Here is a 23514-nt window from a genome sequence, read left to right on the forward strand (position 1 = left end):
GCAGACAGATCACTTGAGGTCAGGAGTGTGAGACCAGCCTGGCCAACATGGTGAGATCCCATCTCTACTAAAAATACAAAAATTAGCCAGGTGTGGTGGCACACACCTGTAATCCTAGCTACTGGGGAGGCTGAGGCACGAGAATCGCTTGAACCCAGGAGGCAGATGTTGCAGTGAGCTGAGATCGTGCCACTGCACTCCAGCCTGGGCAACAGAGTGAGAGAAAGAAGAGGAGAGGAGAGGAGAAGGGAGGGGAGGGGAAGGGAGGGGAGGAGAGGGGGACGGGGAGGGGGACGGGGAGGGGGAGAGGGAGGGAGGGAGGGAGGGAGGGAGGAGGGAGGGAGGAAGAAAGGAAGGAAGGAAGGAAGGGAGGGAGGGAGGGAGGGAGGAAGGGGAAAAAGAAAAATAGAGATAGGCACAAAATTGCAGTCCATAGAAAAAGAAATATACTGGACTCTTGAACAAAGAAAATGATGCTCAATATCAGCCATCTTTTTAATCCAGAACATCTGTAAAGATTAAAAAGTTAACTGGAGGCCTCGTGAAATCAACACTCCTATACATTATCTATGCGAGAGCAAACTGGTACAACCTCTCTAGTGGGCAATGTAACAGCAGCTAGAAAATTTTAAATGCACAAACCCTGTGACCAAATAACTCCACTTCTAGGAATTTATTCCAAAGGTATACTTGGATATATGTGCAAAAGCCTGCACCCAGGAATACGCACTGCAGCTGTGAAGTAGCAAAAAGACTAAAAAACTACCTCAACGTGCATCCACAGGGCACTCGTTATATTATGGTAGATGGACCTAATCATGTTCTTTTGCCATCAAAAGAATGCAATAGATCACTATGAAGTATTAAGAATGAATTCCAACATTCACTATTAATGAAAACAGAGCAAAGTGAAGATACTTTTGGGTACATACACTGTGTGCACATAGAATACCTCTAGAAGGATACATTAAAAAGAGATAACAATGATTGCGTCCAAAAAGGAGAATCAGGCCAGGTGCAGTGGCTCCCACCTGTTATCACAGCGCTTTGGGAGGCAGAGGTGGGAGGATCATTTGAGCTCAGAAGTTCGAGACCAGTCTAGACAACGTGATGAAACTCTGTGTCTACAAAAAATTTTAAAAATTAGCTGGGTGTGGAGACATGCACCAGCTGTTTGGGAGGCTGAGGTGGGAGAATCGATGAGACCAGGAATTCAAGGCTACAGAGAGCCATGATCACGCCAGTGCACTTCAGCCTGGGTCTCAACAGAGTGAGACTCTGTCTCAAAATGAAAGAAAGAAAGAGAGAGAGAAAAAGAGAGAGAGAGAGAGAGAGAGAGAGAGAAAGAGAAAGAGACACACAAGCTTTTGTATTGTTGGATAGCTTTTACCACATGCATGTATTATCTTTTTTAATTGTTCAAGGTGTGTGTGTACATGTGTGTGTGCGCGCATGTGTGCATACACAACAAATGGGACCTGGTCTCTTTTCTGATTAAAACCTGCAAAGAGCTCACTGTATCCAGTTCAACTGTCAACCACATAAGAATGGGGACCATTTCTATTCTGCTTAGGGAATAAACTAATGGCTGAGTGTGTCTCTGGGATAAATGCCTCAGCTCAGAACACAGCTCACCCTGCGTGGCAGAAGTGCACTCCACTCCAACCACCCCCCACGGCAGGACCTCTGGCACATCACGCTCCCTTCTTGAGTCTCCACGCCTCTGACATGACACTTTCTAATGCCAGCTCTTTCCAGAGAACTCTCCTGACAGCCCCAGTTCCTACCACATCGCAGTCTCTCAAAATTTCCATTTAGTTTTGAGCCTGTCTCTGTTATAACCCTTCTGTACTGCATTTATATGGAAGATGGAGTTCACATCTTACTTGGGGCATTGATTACAAAATCAGCACATACAAGAAAATCAAGTATACTTAAAATTACCCTTGAATCGGCTGGGCACGGTGGCTCACGTCTGTAATCCCAGCACTTCGGGAGGCTGAGGCGGTTGGATCAGGAGTTCAAGACCAGCCTGACCAACATGGTGAAACCCCATCTCTACTAAAAATACAAAAAGATTATCCAGGCATGGTGGCGTGCGCCTATAATCCCAGCTACTCGGGAGGCTGAGGCAGGAGAATCACTTGAACCTGGGAGGGAGGAAAACCACCAGCCCCAGGGAGACAGGGAGAGCGTGTGCGGTGGAACGGGCTGCCATTTGAGAAGGGTGGGTATGGGAGGTCCCACTAAAGAAGGTGACCTGAAGGTGGCTGGCGTAGTGGCTCATGCCTGTAATCCCAGCACTTTGGGAGGCCGAATCGGGTGGATCACCTGAGGTCAGGAGTTCAAGACCAGCCTGGCTAACATGGTGAAACTCCGTCTCTACTAAAAATACAAGAATTAGCCGGGTATGGTGTCGCACCCCTGTAATTCCTGCTACTCAGGAGGCTAAGGCAGGAGAATCACTTGAACCAGGGAAGTGGAGGTTGCAGTGAGCTAATGTCACGCCACTGTACTCCAGCCTGGGTGACAGAGACACTTGGTCTCAGGAAAAAAAAAAAAAAAAGCCTCAAGGTGATGAGGGAGGAGCCACGTGGATACTGTGGGGGAAAAGATGAAGAGCTAACAGAGTCCAGCACACAGAAGTGGAGAGCAGAATGGTGGCTCCCGGAGGTTGTTGGGGGTTAGTGGGGGGCAGGAGGAGGAACAGGTTGTACAGCATGGTGACCATCGTCAATAACAACATACTGTATTTGAAAATTGCTTAAAAAAAGATTTTCAATGTTTTCACTACAAAAAGTAATAAGTACAATCATCCCTGGGTATCTGTTGGGGACTGGTTCCAGGACCCCTGTGGATAACAAAATCCAAGGATGCTTAAGCCCCACATATAAAATGGCACAGCATTTGCATATCACCTTCACACATCCTCCTGTATACTTCAAATCATCTCTAGATTACTTATAATACCTAATACAATGGAAATGCCCTGTCAATAGTTGTTCTGCTGTATTGTTTGGGGTTTTGGGTTTTTTGGGTTTTGTGTGTGTGTGTGTGCGTGTGTGTGTGTGTGTGTGTGGCAGAGTCTCACCCTGTCACCCAGGCTGGAGTGCAGTGGTGCAATCTTGGCTCACTGTAACCTCTGTCTCCTGAGTTCAAGCGATTCTCCTGCCTCCACCTCCCAAGTAGCTGGGATTACAGGCACATGCCACCATGCCTGGCTAATTTTTGTATTTTTAGTATAGATGGATTTTGCCATGTTGGCCAGGCTGGTCTCAAACTCCTGACCTCAGGTGATCTGCCCAATTCGGCCTCCCAAAGTGCTGGGATTACAGGCGTGAGCCACTGTGCCTGGGCTGTGTTATTTTTTATTTCTATATTTTTTTAACACTTTGATCTGTAGTTGCTTGGAACTGCAGACGTGGAACCCACAGATACGGAATATCGCCTGTCTTCGAGGTGGTAGACATGTTCATTACTGTGATATAATCATTCCACAATGTATTTATAGTCCAAAACACCACACTGTATCCCATAAATATATACAATTACTAGCTGTCAAACTAAAAAAAAAAAAATGTGAATTTTAGAAATAAGTAAATTCAAATAAACAAAAAAATAGTATCAGTGGGCATTATATCAGAATATCAGAAAAGCAGGTGCTATGGGCCTGACGTGGGATGTGCTGGGCTTTGGGAGGTCACAGGGGTCTGGGAAGGGTATGTCACTGAGGGGCCCATAGCGCAGAAGATAGCAGGTCCTGGCAGAAACCTCGGTGTGTGCTGGATGTGAAGCAGAGAAGAGATGCAATCTGGCTGAGCATTTCAGCAGACTCAGTCTGACTGCTGTGTTGAAAGTGAAAAAAGACAAGCTAAGAGGCTTTGGCAATGACCCAGGGAGGGCTGGGGTGGTGACACCTTCCCTCTCCTCCAGCCTCTGCAGTCCTTATCCATCCTGCCACCAGCAGCTCATGGCCTTGCCTCCTCTACAGAGAAAGTTACAGCTGCAAGACAGGCATACTCTCAATTGCCCCCCACCATGCCCACCCCCCTGGCACCTGCAGACCTCTGGGCCTCTCCCAGGGGTCCCAGCAGAGGCCACACTCCTTCTCCAGCGCCCCCCATCCCCCAACCAACTGCTCAGGAGTTAACCACCCCACAGTCATGCCTTCTCCTGTTTCCTCTCCCCACTCACCTTCAGGCAGCATCAGATATGCCCAAGTCCCTTAGAAGGTTCCCCCAGCAACCCAGCAATCTCCCCCAAACAGGCTCTACTCTCTCTCCCCTGCCCATCACAAAAGGACTTCTGGAAATGAAAGGGTGGCACACATTGGCCGTCTCCATCTCCCATGCCTAACCACTCCTGGGTTTCCACCTGCCACTGCCCCTGCAGAACAAGATCAGACAAGATCTCCACGGACCTTCAGGTGCCAACTGCCATTGCCCTTTTGACTTCTTGAGCAGATGGACCTGTTAGCAACATCCAGCATCGCTAACTAGCCCCCCTGCTTAAGAAATTCCTCTTCTTTGGCTTCCATAAGTTTTCTGGATTTCCGGGGCCCTCTGCCTTCCCATCGTATCTCCTTTCTGATCATGTAATATTCCAGTTTGTCCTACCCCTAGTGCCCTACCCCTAAGCTAACTTCATCCCACTCTCAGCTTCTTATCTTCAGCCCAGAAGCCTCTCTGAGTGCCCATGGTTTCCAACTGCCCTAATTCAACAAAAACTTCCAGAGTGTGTCGTCTGACAGGCACCTCACAGTCAGCATGTTATGACTCTCCTGCCCCAGCCAAGCTGGCATCAGCCAGTATTCTAAATGCAGGGACCTGCCCACCGTGCACACAGTGGCACAAGCCAGACCCCGGGAAGTCCCCCTAGTGCTCTTCTCTCCCCGCTGCCACAGCATCGCAGGGTCCTTCCAGATAGGATGCAGATCTATATACTTTTTTCTTATTTTTTTTTTTTTTTGAGACAGAGTCTTGCTCTGTCACCCAGCCTGGAGTGCAGTGGCACGATCTCGGCTCGCTGCAACCTCTGTCTCCTGGGTTCGAGCAATTCTCCTGCCTCAGCCTCCCGAGTAGCTGGGATGACAGGCATGCACCACCTTGCCCGGCTAATTTTTGTATTTTTAGTAGAGACAGGGGTTCACCATGTTGGCCAGGCTGGTCTCGAACTCATGACCTCAGGTTATCTGCCGACCTCGGCCTCCCAAAGTGCTAGGATTACAGGCGTGAGCCACCACACCCGGCAGATCTCTACACTTTCTTTGTTCTTAAAGCAGCAATCTCCATCCCTCATCCTTCAATCCTGACAGCTTTAAACCCAGAATCCACAAGGTGACAGTGACAGTGACTGGATTCCACCCCCGAGCTGCCCACTCAGGTCCTCAGCCAACTGCTCTGCGGGGTCTCACAGGCTCCTTCCTGGCTCAGGGCGTCCTCCACACATACAGGTCCCTCTGCCCGGAATGCGCTTCCCAGCCTCTCCCCTCGCTAACCCTGATGGCCCCAGCTGAAAAGGCTACTTCCCACGTGCAAAGGCTCACAGCAGAGGACTCAGGATAGCCCCAAAGTGGAAATGTCCCAAAGGCCCACCATTCTCCAGTTGAGGAGTGGACAAGGAAAAGTGTACATCTGGCCGACGGGGCATTCCTCAGCCACACGGGAATGAAGGACTGACACTTTAGGCCAAGCCAGCAAAAGGGACCACATAGTGTATGATCCTCTTCCTATGAAACATCCAGAATAGGTCTATTCATAGAGACTAAAGGAAGCTGACCATTTCCCAGGGGCTGGGGGAGCAGTGGAAGAGGAGTGTCTGCTAACGGATATGGGTTTCTTCTGAGAGTCATGGAAATGTCTGGAAATCAGATAGGAGTGACAGTTGCATGACTTTACAAATACACTGAGAACCCCCGTGTGTACATTTTGAAACGGTGAAGTTTATGGCATGTCAATTATATCTCAAAATTTTTTAAAAAACTATATGGGGCCGGGTGCAGTGGCTCACGCCTGTAATCCCAGAACTTTGGGAGGCTGAGGAGGGCAGATCATTAGAGGTCATGAGTTCGAGACCAGCCTAATCAACATGGTGAAACCCCCGTCTCTACTAAAAATACAAAAAATTAGCTGGGCGTGGTGGTGCATGCCTGTAATCCCAGCTACTCGGGAAGGCTGAGGCAGGAGAATCACTTGAATCTGGGAGGCGGAGGTTGCATGAACCGAGATCATGCCAGTGTACTCCAGCCTGGGGGACAGAGACTCTGTCTCAAAAAATAATAAAAATAAAAATAAACTATATGAGAAATAAAATGTTATTTCTTGACAAAGTCTTCCCAGACCCTGGTTGGGGTTCAGAAAAAAAGAAACCCCAAAATGAAGGCCTCGGCAACTCTCTCTGACCCTCTCCCGCCCTCCTGTCTCTGGTCCCTCATTTTCCCCAGAGGTTAACCAGAGAAACTAGAATTCCTCTTCCCCATGAGGGTTCATGGAAACCAGAACTCTTTCTCCCCAAAGTCAGCCATAAAACCCAAAATTATTACTCTAACTTTCCCCTGCCTTCCTGTGTAAAACCATAAAGACATTATCCCAGGCCAAGTGTGGTGGCTCACGCCTGTAATCCCAGCACTTTGGGAGGCCGAGGTGAGTGAATCACCTGAGGTCAGGAGTTCAAGACCAGCCTGACCAATGTGGTGAAACTCCATCTCTACTAAAACAATACAAAATTAGCTGGGTGTGGTGGTGCATGCCTGTAATCCCAGCTGCTTGGGAGACTGAGGCAGGAGAGTCGCTTGAATCCAGGAGGCAGAAGTTGCAGTGAGCCAAGATCACGCCACTGCACTCCAGCCTGGGCGACAAGAGCGAAACTCCATCTCAAAAAAAAAAAAAAAAATTATCCAAACTACCTTGTGTTGATTGTAGATCACAAAGCTCCCATTCCAGAGAGGGCCTGCCTTGCACCAGAAGGAAAGAAGGCTGCACAGAGGGGCCAAGATGAATCCAGACTGACTCGCCTTGCTGGGCTTCCCCAAGCAGTCTATCAGTGTTCAATCAGACCCTTTTCACTGATCCTATTTCCATGTGGCTGTCCATACCTTGTTGAACCTAAGCATAAACTGGCCAGTCTCTCATGTCTCTCTGGGTCTTCATTCTGAAGGCTCCCATGTCATGGAAAACCATGACCAATACAGGTGTGTGCCGTGTCTCTTACGAATCTGTCTTTGGTCAGTTGGTTTTCAGTGAACCGTCAGAGGGGGAAGGAGAAGTTCTTCCTTGGACCCTACACCCTCTGGAACTAGGTCAGCTCTATTCAAAGTCCTCTCTCTGTCGTCACCCAACACTTCTCTGTCACAGCACTGATCATATCACAGTCAGACAAACGTTTGGGTAATTACATGCTTGTGTCTGTCTTCCATGCTAGAATGCTAGACTTGTCTTCCAAATGACAATGCTTAGCATCAAGCTGATGTGCAGAAGTTCTCTGTGGTTGAGTGGCTGCCTCCTGAGGGCAGGGGCTACATGATGCCGGCTCTCTGTGTAGTGCCTACACAGCACTGTGCCCATGGGAGACACTCAAAAAATATCTGCTAAATGAAGATATTAACAACTTTCTTGTTTGTGTGTGATACAGGGTCTCATTCTGTTGCTGCCCAGGCTGAAGTGCAGTGTGCAATCATGGCTCATTGCAGCCTCAACTTCCCTGGGCTCAAGTGATCCTCCTGCGTCACCCTTCTGAGTAGCTGGGACCACTATGCTCAGCTAATTTTTGTATGTTTTGTAGAGATGGGGTTTCACCATGTAGCCCAGGCTGGTCTCAAACTTCTGAGCTCAAGCAATCTGCCTGCCTCAGTCTCCCAAAGTGTTGGGATTACAAGAGTGAGCCACAGAGCCCAGCAACAACTTTCAATGGCTATCTTTGTGTTTGTTTGTTTGTTTGCTTGCTTTTGAGACAGAGTCTCCCTCTGTCACCCATGCTGGACTGCAGTGGCACAGTCTTGGCTCATTGTAGCCTCCGCCTCCCAGGTTCAAGCAATTCTCCTGCGTCAGCCTCCTGAGTAGCTGAGAATACAGGCATGCACCACCATGTCCAGCTAATTTTTGTATTTTTAGTAGAGACAGGATTTCACCATGTTAGCCAGACTGGTCTCAAACTCCTGACCTCAAGTGATCTGCCTGCCTCAGCCTCCCAAAATGCTGGGATCAGAGGCGTGAGCCACACACCCGGCCTCAATGGCTATCTTTGAAGGTGGAAAAATTGGTAACAAGCTCTTAAAAAAACAAACAAAACAAAAGAAGGTGGAGAAAATAAAATAGCCTCCTTATCTCGACGTCATATGCATTCACACTTTCCTTTGACTCCTTGAAAGAAAATCCAGAAAAACTGAAAACTTTTCCTCATACTTTTTTTTTCTTCCCAAATGCTTGGCAATCACAGAGAATTCAGAATGATGCGGCCAGAAAGTAGCTGGGCCTGGAAGGGAAAGTACTGCCTTGCACACAAAGGATGTTTGCATTTCTTCCTTTGCTTTCTCTCCCTTCTGGTCAGTGTCCTTTAGTGCTCCAGTCTGCCCCCATTATCTAAAATGCTTCCCATTCCAACAAACACACTTTTGTACTCTCTGTTCCAGATGGACAAACAGAACAACCACACAGTCACCACCCCGCTGCACCAAGTCCAGCTATCAGCGTGACAACATTTGCCATCATTCTGATGTCAACACACTCCTGGCTGGACTGAACTGCCCCTCGGGCTTCCCTGCTCTGGGCCAAGGAAGCCTGAATGCTCTACTTTGTCCATTCTTTCCACCACCATCTTCATGCATTTCCCCAGTACCCTTGGCAGCTCTGCAGACAATACACTAGGCATGCAACTCAGTTATCTAGCGAATATCTGATATCGTGATGTAGAGCACGGGTCAGGGGGCCTTTCCTGGAAGCAGACAGAGAGGAAATACCTTTGGGTTTGTGGGTCAGAGGGCCTGTGTTCTAACTACTCCATTCTGCCCCTGAGAAGCAGAAGCAGAAACCCAAACAACATGCAAGGATATGGTATAACTGGGGCCACTAAAACTTTATTTACAAAACTGGCAGGGAGGCTGCATTTAACCGCTGGCAGGCAGCAGTTTGTTGCCCTGGGTTTAGAAGATGATTTCAGTGCTTCCAAGGACTAGCCTCCTATTTTAGCCTAACAGGGGGCGCCCTTTGAAAGAACTCCACGACTTACTCTCCACGTGAATATTTTTTACATCCACTCCTCGTGCAGTTTACCCCCCTCCCCAGGTGAAATGAACTTGGTTCTCTAGGTGTCAGACTCTAGTTTTTCACTTACCAGAGCTGCTTTTAATTTTGAACTTCACTGTTAGAAACTGACCTAGACCAATTTCTCCGGTTCCAGGAGGATGGCCTGGCTCTCCTGGCAAATGTTCATTCTCAGGGGATCCGAAGGGGTGGGGACCCTGCTGACCTCTTCCTTCTAACCTCACCACCGGTTGTGCCCTACAATGAGAGGAACTCTCACTCCAGGTTCAGCCGTGCACACACTAAATGGTCTATTCTGCTGGGCTGCAGAACTCTGTGTTCTCCAAGCACCCTGCCCGAAGGGTCGAGTCCACACTGGACCATACTGGCAGCCACACTAGCCAATCTAGTTAAGCCAGATAACAGAGGGTTATGGCAGGGACGCAAGACCAAATAGAGCTGTCAACCTCAAGGGCTGCCCAGCAGGTGAGGGTTCCCTGACTTCTTGGCCAAAAGCCTGTGTCATCTTCCCAGTGAACCACATATCTTAGACACCACTAATTTCTTTTTGTTGAGACAGAGTCTCACTCTGTTGCCCAGGCTGGAGTACAGTGGTGCAATCTCATCTCACTGCAACCTCTGCCACCTGGGTTCAAGCGATTCTCCTGCCTCAGCCTCCTGAGTAGCTGGGACTACAGGTACCAGCCACCATGCCCAGCTAATTTTTGTATTTTTAGTAGAGACGGAGTTTCACCGTGCTGGCCAGGCTGGTCTCGAACTCCTGACCTCAGGTGATCTGCCCACCTTGGCCTCCCAAAGTGGTGGGATTATAGGTGTGAGCCACCGCGCCCAGCCTAATTTCTGAAATACTTTATGCTAATGAACAAATCTTCTGATGTGGGTTGCTAATGGTACAGTGCTTAGGAGACATCTCTAGAGAGTAGGTCTAGCAGAGAATACTCGCTAGCAGCTCACAGGTTATACTTAAAGGAAACTTACACACCCAGAACACTTTATACTGAAGAATATTCAACGTGACACACAGACAATGTAACATCAATTCTCAAGTTATTGATCCCCTAGATTTTTTGCCCAAGAAACACATTATTCCATTCTATCACCTACATCTTCTAAAAAACTACTAGACAGCAGAAGCCTTAGATGTTCCTGTCTTTTTCCCAGTATTTTCCCTCTATCATGAAGGAAATCATGGGTTTTTCTCTCCTTCATTCCCAACCCCGAACTGCCAAGGCCTGTTCGTTTTACTTCTTAAATATGTCAAACCCAAAGGCATACATGATTTCCAAATACACACAAGTCTCATGGCCTTTCATGGTGCAGTCCTATTGTTGGCACAAAATTGAAAGTGTTGCATGGCCCTGTCTCCCTCACCAGCCACATCTCCTGACCCCACCTAGAGAAGGATTCATCAGCAAAGCCCTGTTCACATGTCAAGCGGGGTCACTCTTGGGGAGGGGCCGTCCTGTGCACTACAGGGTGTGGAGCAGCGTCCCACTCAATGCCAGTAGCCCCCAACACTAGCGGTGACGGCGAAATATGTCTCCAGACCTTGCCCAGTGACCCTGGGGGCAACATGACTCCCCCTTCTCGGCACATCCTCTGTGCCCCATGCTCTTCTGGAGAGTCACTGATCTACAGGATCCTGTGCCCTGAAGGCTGTGTGACTCTCAGCTCTGGAAGAGATGGTCTCTTCCCATCCCATTGCCTGACCCTCTGCCTAGGATGCCTCCCCCTCCGTTCTCCCACCTTGCTCACTAAGGACTATTATGCTGATTAATAGCTCACAACTATTGTCCATGAAAAGAGTCCAACTCTGTAAAATATTTTAAGAGATTTATTCTGAGCCAAATATGAGTGACCATGGCCTGTGACACAGCCCTCAGGAGATCCTGAGAACATGTGCCCAAGGTGGTGGGGTGCAGCTTAGTTTTATATATTTTAGGCAGGCATGAGACATCAATCAAACACATTTAAGAAATACATTTGGTTTGGTTCAGAAAGGCGAGACAACTCAAAGCAGGGGGTGGGCTGCGGGGAGGAGGGACAGTTCCAAGCTATGGGTCAATTTAAACATTTTCTGGTTGACAATTGGTTGAGGCTTGTCTTAGTCCCAGCTACTCGGGAGGCTGAGGCAGGAGAATGGCGTAAACCCGGGAGGCGGAGCTTGCAGTGAGCTGAGATCCGGCCACTGCACTCCAGCCCAGGCGACAGAGCGAGACTCCGTCTCAAAAAAAAAAAGACCTGAGATCCATAGAAAGGGAATGTTCAAGTTAAGATAAAAGACTGTGGAGACCAAGGTTCCTTTGAAATCTTACAGTGGCTGCCCTTAGAGACAATAAATGACAAATTTTTCCTCTTCCGATCTTTAAAACGTGCTAGACTTTTAGTTAATCTCTTCAGGATTGGGAGAAACTGGAAGAAAAAGGTCTAACTATGTTAATAGAGTTTTTTTTTTTTTTTTGAGACAGAGTCTCCCTCTATTTCCTAGGCTGGGGTGCAATAGCATGATTTCAGCTCACTGCAACCTCTGCATCCCAGGCTCAAGCAATTCTCCTGCCTCAGCCACTCAAGTAGCTGGGATTACAGGTGTGTGTCACCACGCCCAGCTAATTTTTGTATTTTTAGTAGAGACAGGGTTTCACCATGTTGGCCAGAATGGTCTTCAACGCCTGACCTCAAGTGATCCACCTGCCTTGGCCTCCCAAAGTGCTGTGATTATAGGCGTGAGCCACCCTGCCCAGCAGAGATTCTTTACAGAGGCAGATTTTCCTCCCACAAAGGATGGCTCTGCAGGGCCATTTCAAGATATGGCAGAGAAGCATGTTTTGGGGTTAAATATTTTGATTTTTTTTTTTTTTTTTTGTCTCATAATGTTATGCCAGTCAGATTGGAAAGTAAATCACAATATATGGGGTCAAATAAAACCCACCTAATGAGAAATTATGGTTTATAGGGCATGACTTCCCAGACCCCTTAGATAGGAATCTGGGAAAGATTTTTAAAAAATCAGAGCTTAGTCCTATGTTCCAGACACTGCTTTAAAAATGCTGAAAGTGTATTAGCTCATTTAGTTGCTTTCACAACCCATATTGGCATCATCATTATAAATAAGAACACTGAGCCACAAAGCAAACCTGGTCTGGACTGTGCAATTTTTCAGCAGGGAACGGGCTTGGAAGGCACCAGAAGGCTTTCCCTGACCTCTGATCTGGGATCGGTCCCCACCTATATGTCCCCAGAGGATCCTGTGCTTCTCTGGCCAATACATTTATCAGAATTTTGCACCATTACTTATATACGGGGTGTTGATTTACAATGACCACCTTGTATAAGAATAGAACCACTTCATTTTTTCTTTAAATCCAGTCTTACCTAGTTCTGACCTCCTATTCTGCCAGGCTGACGGGAACTCCAGATTTATGCATTTGGTTTAAATCCAGTCTTACCTAATTCTGGCTTCCTATTCTGCCAGGCTGATGGGAACTCCAGATTTATGCATTTGGGGCACTCCCTCCCCCAGGGTCCAGGGTCAGTTGAGGGTGGTCTCCAGGGTCTTTGGCAGGGATTGTGGAGGAGAACGCCCGGTCCTCACCGCTCACTGCTGATTAGCTCACAGGGACTCTCAGTCACCAAGGGAACCTCCCTCCCTGCCCGTCCAGAACACCAGCATCATTTCCTCAAGGAGCCTAAGCTTTCACAACGCAGAAGATGTCTTCAAGCAACTTCTGCTTTTTTCTTTTTCTTCCGCCAGCAATCCTTCCTGAGGTGAAGGACCACAAAGCTGGGTCTGAATACACATCAAAGCATGAAGAGCAGCCTTTATTCTGCTTCTGCACAGCCAGGAAAAGAAAGAACAAAGTGACTAAATAGCCCTCCACTCCAGTTTAGCTTAAGTCAACCTTCTGCGTAAGCCCTGCCCACTTCCGCCCTCTCCAGAGCCCCAAGGCCTAGGACGATAGACAACTTCAAAAGTGCACCACCAACGAAATGATGGGAGAGGGAATCTCAGGAGAGCAGCTAACATAGTTGTTTTTTCTATTAATTCACCTCTGAGTTGGGACAAAAGTAACGTGGCCTTGTGGGTGGGTGTGAGTTTGGGCCCTCGGAAGATGTGGGTATATAGCTCAAGTTAGGAGCAAAATGTGAAATAACAGGTAATAGTTCTTTCTTGCCTGAAGCTTTTAACTCTGTGCCTGTTCAGGTTCTTTGGTCACTCAACATTTTTTTGGTTTTCTTTTTTTTATTTTTATTTATTTATTTATTTATTTTTTATTATACTTTAAGTTCTAGGGTACATGTGCATAACGTTTATATCATGTATAACTCCCCAATGCAATCCCTCCCTCCTCCCCCCTCCCCCTGATAGGCCCCAGTGTGTGATGTTCCCCTTCCCGAGTCCAAGTGATCTCATTGTTCAGTTCCCACCTATGAGTGAGAACATGCGGTGTTTGGTTTTCTCTTCTTGTGATAGTTTGCTAAGAATGATGGTTTCCAGCTGCATCCATGTCCCTACAAAGGACGCAAACTCATCCTTTTTGATGGCTGCATAGTATTCCATGGTGTATATGTGCCACATTTTCTTAATCCAGTCTGTCACAGATGGACATTTGGGTTGATTCCAAGTCTTTGCTATTGTGAATAGTGCCGCAATAAACATACGTGTGCATGTGTCTTTGTAGTAGAGTAATTTATAATCCTTTGGGTATATACCCAGTAGTGGGATGGCTGGGTCATATGGTACATCTAGTTCTAGATCCTTGAGGAATCGCCATACTGTTTTCCATAATGGTTGAACTAGTTTACAATCCCACCAACAGTGTAAAAGTGTTCCTATTTCTCCACATCCTCTCCAACATCTATTGTTTCCTGACTTCTTAATGATTGCCATTCTAACTGGTGTGAGATGGTATCTCATTGTGGTTTTGATTTGCACTTCTCTGATGGCGAGTGATGACGAGCACTTTTTCATGTGTTTGTTGGCTGTATGGATGTCTTCTTTTGAGAAATGTCTGTTCATATCCTTTCCCCACTTTTTGATGGGGTTGTTGTTTTTTTCTTGTATATTTGTTTGAGTTCTTTGTAGATTCTGGATATTAGCCCTTTGTCATGAGTAGGTTGCAAAAATTTTCTCCCATTCTGTAGGTTGCCTGTTCACTCTGATGGTAGTTTCTTTTGCTGTGCAAAAGCTCTTTAGTTTAATTAGATCCCATTTGTCAATTTTGGCTTTTGCTGCCATTGCTTTTGGTGTTTTAGACATGAAGTCCTTGCCCATGCCTATGTCCTGAATGGTACTACCTAGATTTTCTTCTAGGGTTTTTATGGTATTAGGTCTAACATTTAAGTCTCTAATCCATCTTGAATTAATTTTCGTATAAGGGGTAAGGAAAGGATCCAGTTTCAGCTTTCTACTTATGGCTAGCCAATTTTCCCAGCACCATTTATTAAATAGGGAATCCTTTCCCCATTTCTTGTTTTTGTCAGGTTTGTCAAAGATCAGATGGCTGTAGATGTGTGGTATTATTTCTGAGGACTCTGTTCTGTTCCATTGGTCTATTTCTCTGTTGTGGTACCAGTACCATGCTGTTTTGGTTACTGTAGCCTTGTAGTATAGTTTGAAGTCAGGTAGCGTGACGCCTCCAGCTTTGTCCTTTTGACCTAGGATTGTCTTGGCAATGCGGGCTCTTTTTTGGTTCCATATGAACTTTAAAGCCGTTTTTTCCAATTCTGTGAAGAAAGTCATTGGTAGCTTGATGGGGATGGCATTGAATCTATAAATAACCTTGGGCAGTATGGCTATTTTCACGATATTGATTCTTCCTATCCATGAGCATGGTATGTTCTTCCATTTGTTTGTGTCCTCTTTGATTTCACTGAGCAGTGTTTGTAGTTCTCCTTGAAGAGGTCCTTACATCCCTTGTAAGCTGGATTCCTAGGTATTTTATTCTCTTTGAAGCAATTGTGAATGGAAGTTGATTCCTGATTTGGCTCTCTGCTTGTCTGTTACTGGTGTATAAGAATGCTTGTGATTTTTGCACATTAATTTTGTATCCTGAGACTTTGCTGAAGTTGCTTATCAGCTTAAGGAGATTTTGGGCTGAGACGATGGGGTTTTCTAAATATACAATCATGTCATCTGCAAACAGGGACAATTTGACTTCTTCTTTTCCTAACTGAATACCCTTGATTTCTTTCTCTTGCCTGATTGCCCTAGCCAGAACTTCCAACACTATGTTGAATAGGAGTGGTGAGAGAGGGCATCCCTGTCTTGTGCCAGTTTTCAAAGGGAATTTTTCCAGTTTTTGCCCATTCAGTATGATATTAACTGTGGGTTTGTCGTAAATAGCTCTTATTATTTTGAGGTACGTTCCATCAATACCGAATTTATTGAGCGTTTTTAGCATAAAGGGCTATTGAATTTTGTCAAAAGCCTTTTCTGCATCTATTGAGATAATCATGTGGTTCTTGTCTTTGGTTCTGTTTATATGCTGGATTACGTTTATGATTTACGAATGTTGAACCAGCCTTGCATCCCAGGGATGAAGCCCACTTGATCATGGTGGATAAGCTTTTTGATGTGCTGCTGGATCCGGTTTGCCAGTATTTTATTGAGAATTTTTGCATCGATGTTCATCAGGGATATTGGTCTAAAATTCTCTTTTTTTGTTGTGTCTCTGCCAGGCTTTGGTATCAGGATGATGTTGGCCTCATAAAATGAGTTAGGGAGGATTCCCTCTTTTTCTATTGATTGGAATAGTTTCAGAAGGAACGGTACCAGCTCCTCCCTGTACCTCTGGTAGAATTCAGCTGTGAATCCATCTGGTCCTGGACTTTTTTTCGTGGGTAGGCTATTAATTGTTGCCTCAATTTCAGAGCCTGTTATTGGTCTATTCAGGGATTCAACTTCTTCCTGGTTCAGTCTTGGGAGAGTGTAAGTGTCCAGGAAATTATCCATTTCTTCTAGATTTTCTAGTTGATTTGCGTAGAGGCATTATAGTATTCTCTGATGGTTGTTTGTATTTCTGTGGGGTCGGTGGTGATATCCCCTTTATCATTTTTTATTGCGTCTATTTGATTCCTCTCTCTTTTCTTCTTTATTAGTCTTGCTAGCGGTCTGTCGATTTTGTTGATCTTTTCAAAAAACAACTCCTGGATTCATTGATTTTTTGGAGGGTTTTTTGTGACTCTATCTCCTTCAGTTCTGCTCTGATCTTAGTTATTTCTTGCCTTCTGCTAGCTTTTGAATGTGTTTGCTCTTGCCTCTCTAGTTCTTTTAATTGTGATGTTAACGTGTCAATTTTAGATCTTTCCTGCTTTCTCTTGTGGGCATTTAGTGCTATAAATTTCCCTCTACACACTGCTTTAAATGTGTCCCAGAGATTCTGGTATGTTGTATCTTTGTTCTCATTGGTTTCAAAGAACATCTTTATTTCTGCTTTCATTTCGTTATGTACCCAGTAGTCATTCAGGAGCAGGTTGTTCAGTTTCCATGTAGTTGAGCGGTTTTGATTGAGTTTCTTAGTCCTGAGTTCTAGTTTGATTGCACTGTGGTCTGAGAGACAGTGTTATAATTTCTGTTCTTGTACATTTGCTGAGGAGTGCTTTACTTCCAATTATGTGGTCAATTTTGGAATAAGTGTGATGTGGTGCTGAGAAGAATGTATATTCTGTTGATTTGGGGTGGAGAGTTCTATAGATGTCTATTAGGTCCGCTTGGTGCAGAGATGAGTTCAATTCCTGGATATCGTTGTTAACTTTCTGTCTCGTTGATCTGTCTAATGTTGACAGTGGAGTGTTGAAATCTCCCATTATTATTGTATGGGAGTCTAAGTCTCTTTGTAGGTCTCTAAGGACTTGCTTTATGAATCTGGGTGCTCCTGTATTAGGTGTATATATATTTAGGAGAGTTAGCTCTTCCTGTTGAATTGATCCCTTTACCATTATGTAATGGCCTTCTTTGTCTCTTTTGATCTTTGATGGTTTGAAGTCTGTTTTATCAGAGACTAGGATTGCAACCCCTGCTTTTTTTTGTTCTCCATTTGCTTGGTAGATCTTCCTCCAACCCTTTATTTTGAGCCTATGTATGTCTCCGCATGTGAGATGGGTCTCCTGAATACAGCAGACTGATGGGTCTTGACTCTTTATCCAGTTTGCCAGTCTGTGTCTTTTAATTGGAGCATTTAGTCCATTTACATTTAAGGTTAATATTGTTATGTGTGAACTTGATCCTGCCATTATGATATTAACTGGTTATTTTGCTCATTAGTTGATGCAGTTTCTTCCTAGCCTCGATGGTCTTTACATTTTGGCATGTTTTTGCAATGGCTGGTACTGGTTGTTCCTTTCCATGTTTAGGGCTTCCTTCAGGGTCTCTTGTAAGGCAGGCCTGGTGGTGACAAAATCTCTAAGCATTTGCTTATCTGTAAAGGATTTTATTTCTCCTTCACTGATGAAACTTAGTTTGGCTGGATATGAAATTCTGGGTTTAAAATTCTTTTCTTTAAGAACGTTGAATATTGGCCCCCACTCTCTTCTGGCTTGTAGAGTTTCTGCCGAGAGATCTGCTGTTAGTCTGATGGGCTTCCCTTTGTGGGTAACCCGACCTTTCTCTCTGGCTGCCCTTAAGATTTTTTCCTTCATTTCAACTTTGGTGAATCTGGCAATTATGTGTCTTGGAGTTGCTCTTCTGGAGGAGTATCTTTGTGGCGTTCTCTGTATTTCCTGAATTTGAATGTTGGCCTGCCCTACTAGGTTGGGGAAGTTCTCCTGGATGATATCCTGAAGAGTGTTTTCCAACTTGGTTCCATCTTCCCCCTCACTTTCAGGCACCCCAATCAGACGTAGATTTGGTCTTTTTACATAATCCCATACTTCTTGCAGGCTTTGTTCATTTCTTTTTCTTCTTTTTTCTTTTGGTTTCTCTTCTCGCTTCATTTCATTCATTTGATCCTCAATCGCTGATACTCTTTCTTCCAGTTGATCGAGTCGGTTACTGAAGCTTGTGCATTTGTCACGTATTTCTCGTATCATGGTTTTCATCTGTGTCATTTCGTTTATGATCTTCTCTGCATTAATTAGTCTAGCTGTCAATTCTTCCACTCTTTTTTCAAGATTTTTAGTTTCTTTGCGCTGGGTACGTAATTCCTCCTTTAGCTCTGAGAAGTTTGATGGGCTGAAGCCTTCTTCTCTCATCTCATCAAAGTCATTCTCTGACCAGCTTTGATCCGTTGCTGGCGATGGGCTGCGCTCCTTTGCAGGGGGAGATGCGCTCTTATTTTTTGAATTTCCAGCTTTTCTGCCCTGTTTCTTCCCCATCTTTGTGGTTTTATCTGTCTCTGGTCTTTGATGACGGTGACGTACTGATGGGGTTTTGGTGTAGGTGTCCTTCCTGAAAAATATGGAACGCTTCACGAATTTGCGTGTCATCCTTGCGCAGGGGCCATGCTAATCTTCTCTGTATCGTTCCAATTTTAGTATGTGTGCTGCCGAAGCGAGCACTGGTTTTCTTTTTTCTTTTTGAAAGGCAGTCTTGCTCTGTCTCCCAGGCTGTTGTGCAGTTGCGCCCTGCAACCTCCGCCTCGCGGGTTCAAGCCATTCTTGAGCCTCCGCCTCCTGAGTAGCTAGGATTACAGGTCTGTGCCGCCACAGCTGGATAATTTTTGTATTTTTAGTAGAGACGGGGTTTCACCATTTTTTTTAAAGGGTAATTATTTCTTAAGCACAAAGTGTTTTCCCCACCACATGTACAAGCCAGATTTGGCCTCTCGCTCTGGCTCATTTACTAGCACTGGCCCCAAACTCTCTACAGTCCAGTGACCCTGGCTGCCTTTCTGCTTCTCATATAGCTCATGCTTCCTCCAGCCCAGGGCCTGGGTTCTCACTATTATCCCTTCCTGGGACCGCCCCTCCAGATCTTAGTGACGGCCTATTTGCGGTCTTAGCTTCAGTGTCATCTCCTGAGACAGCCTCCCAGACCACATTCTCTAAAGCATCCCAGCCATCATCATGCCTCTCAATCATTTTATCTAGTTTTGTCAGAGGCGTCTGAATCAGAGCAACTCAATCTTGAATAAGGGCTGGGTAAAATGAGGTTAAGACCTACTGGGCTGCATTCACAGATGGTGAAGGAATTCTAAATCACAGAATGAGATAGGAGGTCAGCACAAGATACAAGGTGATAAAGACCTTGCTGATAAAACAGGATGCAGTAAAGAAGCCAGCCAAGGCTGGGCGCGGTGGCTCAAGCCTGTAATCCCAGCACTTTGGGAGGCCGAGACGGGCGGATCACGAGGTTAGGAGATCGAGACCATCCTGGCTAACACGGTGAAACCCCGTCTCTACTAAAAAATGCAAAAAAACTAGCCGGGCGAGGTGGTGGGCGCCTGTAGTCCCAGCTACTCGGGAGGCTGAGGCAGGAGAATGGCGTAAACCCAGGAGGCGGAGCTTGCAGTGAGCTGAGATCCGGCCACTGCACTCCAGCCTGGGCGGCAGAGCGAGACTCCGTCTCAAAAAAAAAAAAAAAAAGAAGCCAGCCAAGACCGACCAAAGCCAAGATGGCAACGAGAGCGATCTCTGGCTGTCCTCACTGCTACACTCCCACCAGTGCCATGACAGCTTACAAATGCCATGGCAGTGTCAGGAAGTTACCCGATATGATCTAGAAAGGGAAAGTGTGAATAATCCACTCCTTGTTTAGCATATCATCAAGAAATAACCATAAAAATGGGCAACCAAGTCCAGGTGAAGTTGCTCATTCCTATAATCCTAGCACTTTGGGAGGCTGAGGTGGGTGGATCACCTGAGCTCAGGAGTTTGAGACCAGCCTGGCCAACATGGTGAAACCCTGTCTCTACTAAAAATACAAAAATCAGCTGGGCATCGTGGCAGGTGCCTGTAATCCCAACTACTCAGGAGGCTAAGGCAGGAGAATCACTGGAAACTGGGGGGGGAGGTTGCAGTGAGCTGAGATCCCGCCATTGCACTCCAGCCTGGGCAAAAGAGTGAAACTCTGTCTCAAAAAAAAAGGGCATTCCACCTCAAAAAAAAAAAAAAAAAAAAAAAGGGCAACCAGCAGCCCTCGGTGCTGCTCTGTCTATGGAGTAGCTATTCTTTTATTTGTTTATTTTCTTAATAAACTTGCTTTTACTTTAAGGACTCTCCCTGAATTCTTTCTTGTGCAAGATCCAAGAACCCTCTCTCAGGTTCTGGATCAGGATCCCTTTCCAGTAATGGTTTTGTTTTATTTTTTAGTTTCGATCTGCCACCCAGGCTGGAGTTCAGTGGCGCAATGTCAGTTCACTGCAGCCTCGACCTCCTGGGCTCAAGCAATCCTCCTGCCTCAATCTCCTGAGTAGCTGGGACCACAGGCACGCACAACCACATCAGCTAATTTTTAAATTATTTTTTGTAGAGGGTTTCACCATGTTGCCCATGCTGGTCTTTAACTCCTGGGCTCAAGCAATTCTCCCACCTGTCTCCCAAAGTGCTGGGATTACAGGTTTGAGCCGCTGCACCCGCCCGCCCTAGGTTTTTTTTTTTTTTTTTTTTTTTTAGAGTGCAGTGGCGTGATCCCGGATCAATTGTCTCACTGCAACCTCTGCCTCCCAGGTTCCAGCGATTCTCCTGCCTCAGCCTCCTAGTTTTGCTTTCTTAATAGCACCAATCCCTACGTGAAATCACCTCCTTCATTCCTCTCCCGTACTGGTATGCTGGATGCTGATCCATCCAACAGAGCCAGGAACACAAAGGGCTCCTCACTGCTAGACCCAAGCGGAGCATCACTGACCTATTTAATAGAAACCTGCACCATGAAACCTGAATATAAATTTTCCAGCAAACTTCAGAAAACGAATGTATCTTCTCTTGGTCATTTCTGCTTGTGAGCTTTAGGAGAAATCAGCTGAAAGGGACATGAAAGGGTTGGTGGAGTCTCAATCGCTCATTTTAATGATGAGGAGGCCGGGCACAGTGGCTCCAGCCTGTAAACCCAGCACTGTGGGAGGCCGAGGCAGGCGGATCACCTGAGGTCAGGAGTTCGAGAGCAACCTGGCCAACATGGTGAACCCCCGTCTCTACTAAAAACACAAAAATTAGCCGGGTGTGGTGGTTCGCACCTGTAACCCCAAATACTTGGGAGGCTGAGGCAGGAGAATCGCTTGAACACGGCAGGCGGAGATTGCAGTGAGCCCAGATCGCGCCACTGCACTCCAGCCTGGGCGCCAGGAGACTCCATTTAAAAAAAATAAATTGATGAGGAAACAGGCCCGCAGAGGGGAAGTAAATCGGAAAATCTATTTCATGAAGCAAGTCCATTTTTCTTCACACACACACACACACACACACACACGGCTTCTGTTAAGCTGCAGGCTCTAATCCTGGCACTTCCCAGGCTTCGCCTCAAGGAATATGTTTATCCGGCTAATACAGGCGGAGCGCCCGCGGTGCAGGCGGGAGGTGGCGGATTAACGCGGCAGCCCCTCCCCCGGCCCCCGCCGGGCTTGCGCTCCACCGACCAGAACATAGACCAACAAGTAAACAAATGAGACAAAGGCAGAAAAAGATGAGTGTGAAGGAGCTAGGAAGTCGAGAATAGAGAGGGCGGAGGGGAGGTGGGGAAGGGATTTCGGGAGACAGGACTCCGGACGCCGGCACACAGCCGACACCCGATCCGCGAGGGCAAGGCTGGCACCGCGGTCCCCGGCCTGGAAACGCGCCCCCGCCCAGAGCTCCGCAGACCTTGCTGCGCATCCCTGCGAACCCTGCTGCGCATCCCAGCGGATCCTGCTCCCATCCTGCTTCTGCAGCAAAGCCTTCCCGGGCCCCTCCGCGGGCGGCCCCGGGCCTGTTCACCTGCTCAGTCCCCTCCGGAGAGCGCGAGGCCAACGCGCCGGCCGCACAAAGACCCGGGGACACGCGCGCCGGGCTGGAGGCACCGACCACCGCGCGCCCAGCAGGCGGCACCGGCCGGTCCGTTTGTGCGCGCGGCTCGCGGCGGCCCCGGCGCCGCTGAAGGGGGCCTGGCTAAGCGCCCCGCGTCCCCGGGTCCCGCGTCCCCACCCCCTAGACCCCGCTCCCGACTTCGCAGGCCCCGGCGCCTTGCACCTACCGGACGCGCTGGGCCGTGACCGCGTTCCCGGTGTGCGGGCGCAGCACTGCCAGGAATAGGAGGCGCATACCGCCGCCGCCGCCCGGGCCATCGACCAGCCCAGCCGCCGCCGACCAGGCCCCGGGGGCGGCGCAGACGCAGACAGCGGGGGAGCCGGGGCGGCTGGGTCTGTGCCGCCCGCCCCTCCCCGAGGCCGCGCCCGAGCTCGCAGGTTCCGGCGCCAGGCGGGGAGGAGGACGGGAACCAAGGGCCTCGGATGGCGCGAGCTCTGGGTGCGGGTTGGCGCGGGTGCGCCCCGTGGGGTCCATCACCAGGGTAGCCGCGGTCCGCTCCCACCTGGACCAGGATGAGCGGTGACCACAGTCCCTTCCGCGGCGACCAGTGCCAGCGATTACCACGGTCCCTCCCTCGGGGACCAGGATCAGCGGTGACCACAGTCCCTTCCGCCGGGACCAGGACCAGCAGTGACCACAGTCCCTTCCCACAGTGAGCCGGACCAGGGGTGGCCTTGGCCCTTTCCCACAGGGAACAGGAGCAGCCATGGTCCGCTCCCATGGAAACCAGTGATGGCTTCCATGGGCTTCATGGGGAAATCAGTGAGCTTCACGGAGCACCGGGATGGCTGCAGGTCTGTACCCACCAGGACCAGCAGAGACCTCGGGTTCCCTCCCACAGGGTGCTGCAGAGAGGGGCTCTCAGCCTCATTTTCCATGACAACCTGAGTGGGGCCTTGGTCCCCAGGAAGCCCAGGATTCCTTTCTAGTCCCATTCCAGGGGACGTGGCATGATCAGTCCCAAATTCCTTCCCAGGCCAGACTACCCTAAAACTAACCAGAGGCGGGGAACATGGGGACTGTGTGAGGAGACAGTAGAAACACATTTCAGGGCCGCACCTGTGGGGTGAGTAAGATGATGGAGAGGGGAACCCGGGGTTCATCAGGATACATGGGCTGCACCTGGTCTGGATCTCCAAAACAGGATACCTTGAGTGAGAGAAATAGGGAACTAAAGGAGGCCTCTGGCAAAATACCATCTGTGGATTTAAACAAGCACCCCCCAAAACAGATGTTACGTGTTTACAAAGATGCATTCGTATTTACAGATGTGGAACATTCTAGTGGGTGCCCAATATTTTCATTTACCTTCAAACTCGAT

The 23514-nt window shown here is 47.6% G+C and overlaps 1 protein-coding gene and 1 non-coding gene across 6 annotated transcripts in view; both read right to left on the reverse strand.

Moving 5' to 3' along the window:
* Positions 1-22981, reverse strand: part of GLT1D1 (glycosyltransferase 1 domain containing 1) — a 132641-nt gene extending 109660 nt beyond the window's left edge. Inside the window, exon 1 of one of the 5 annotated variants that reach the window (XM_033220115.1) lies at positions 22360-22981. In XM_033220115.1, coding sequence (XP_033076006.1) covers positions 22360-22914 — 555 coding nt within the window. In that variant the 5' untranslated portion in view covers positions 22915-22981. The remainder of the gene's footprint in view (positions 1-22359) is intronic. The other 4 variants (XM_033220117.1, XM_033220114.1, XM_033220112.1 and 1 more) reach the window with 4 other exon arrangements.
* Positions 18646-18752, reverse strand: LOC117091302. Its single transcript, XR_004440393.1, has one exon. It is a non-coding gene; the product is annotated as a U6 spliceosomal RNA (small nuclear RNA).
* Positions 22982-23514: the final 533 nt, after the last annotated feature.

Source organism: Trachypithecus francoisi, unplaced genomic scaffold, assembly GCF_009764315.1.
Source record: "Trachypithecus francoisi isolate TF-2019V2 unplaced genomic scaffold, Tfra_2.0 Lachesis_group11, whole genome shotgun sequence".
Classification (NCBI taxonomy): domain Eukaryota; kingdom Metazoa; phylum Chordata; class Mammalia; order Primates; family Cercopithecidae; genus Trachypithecus; species Trachypithecus francoisi.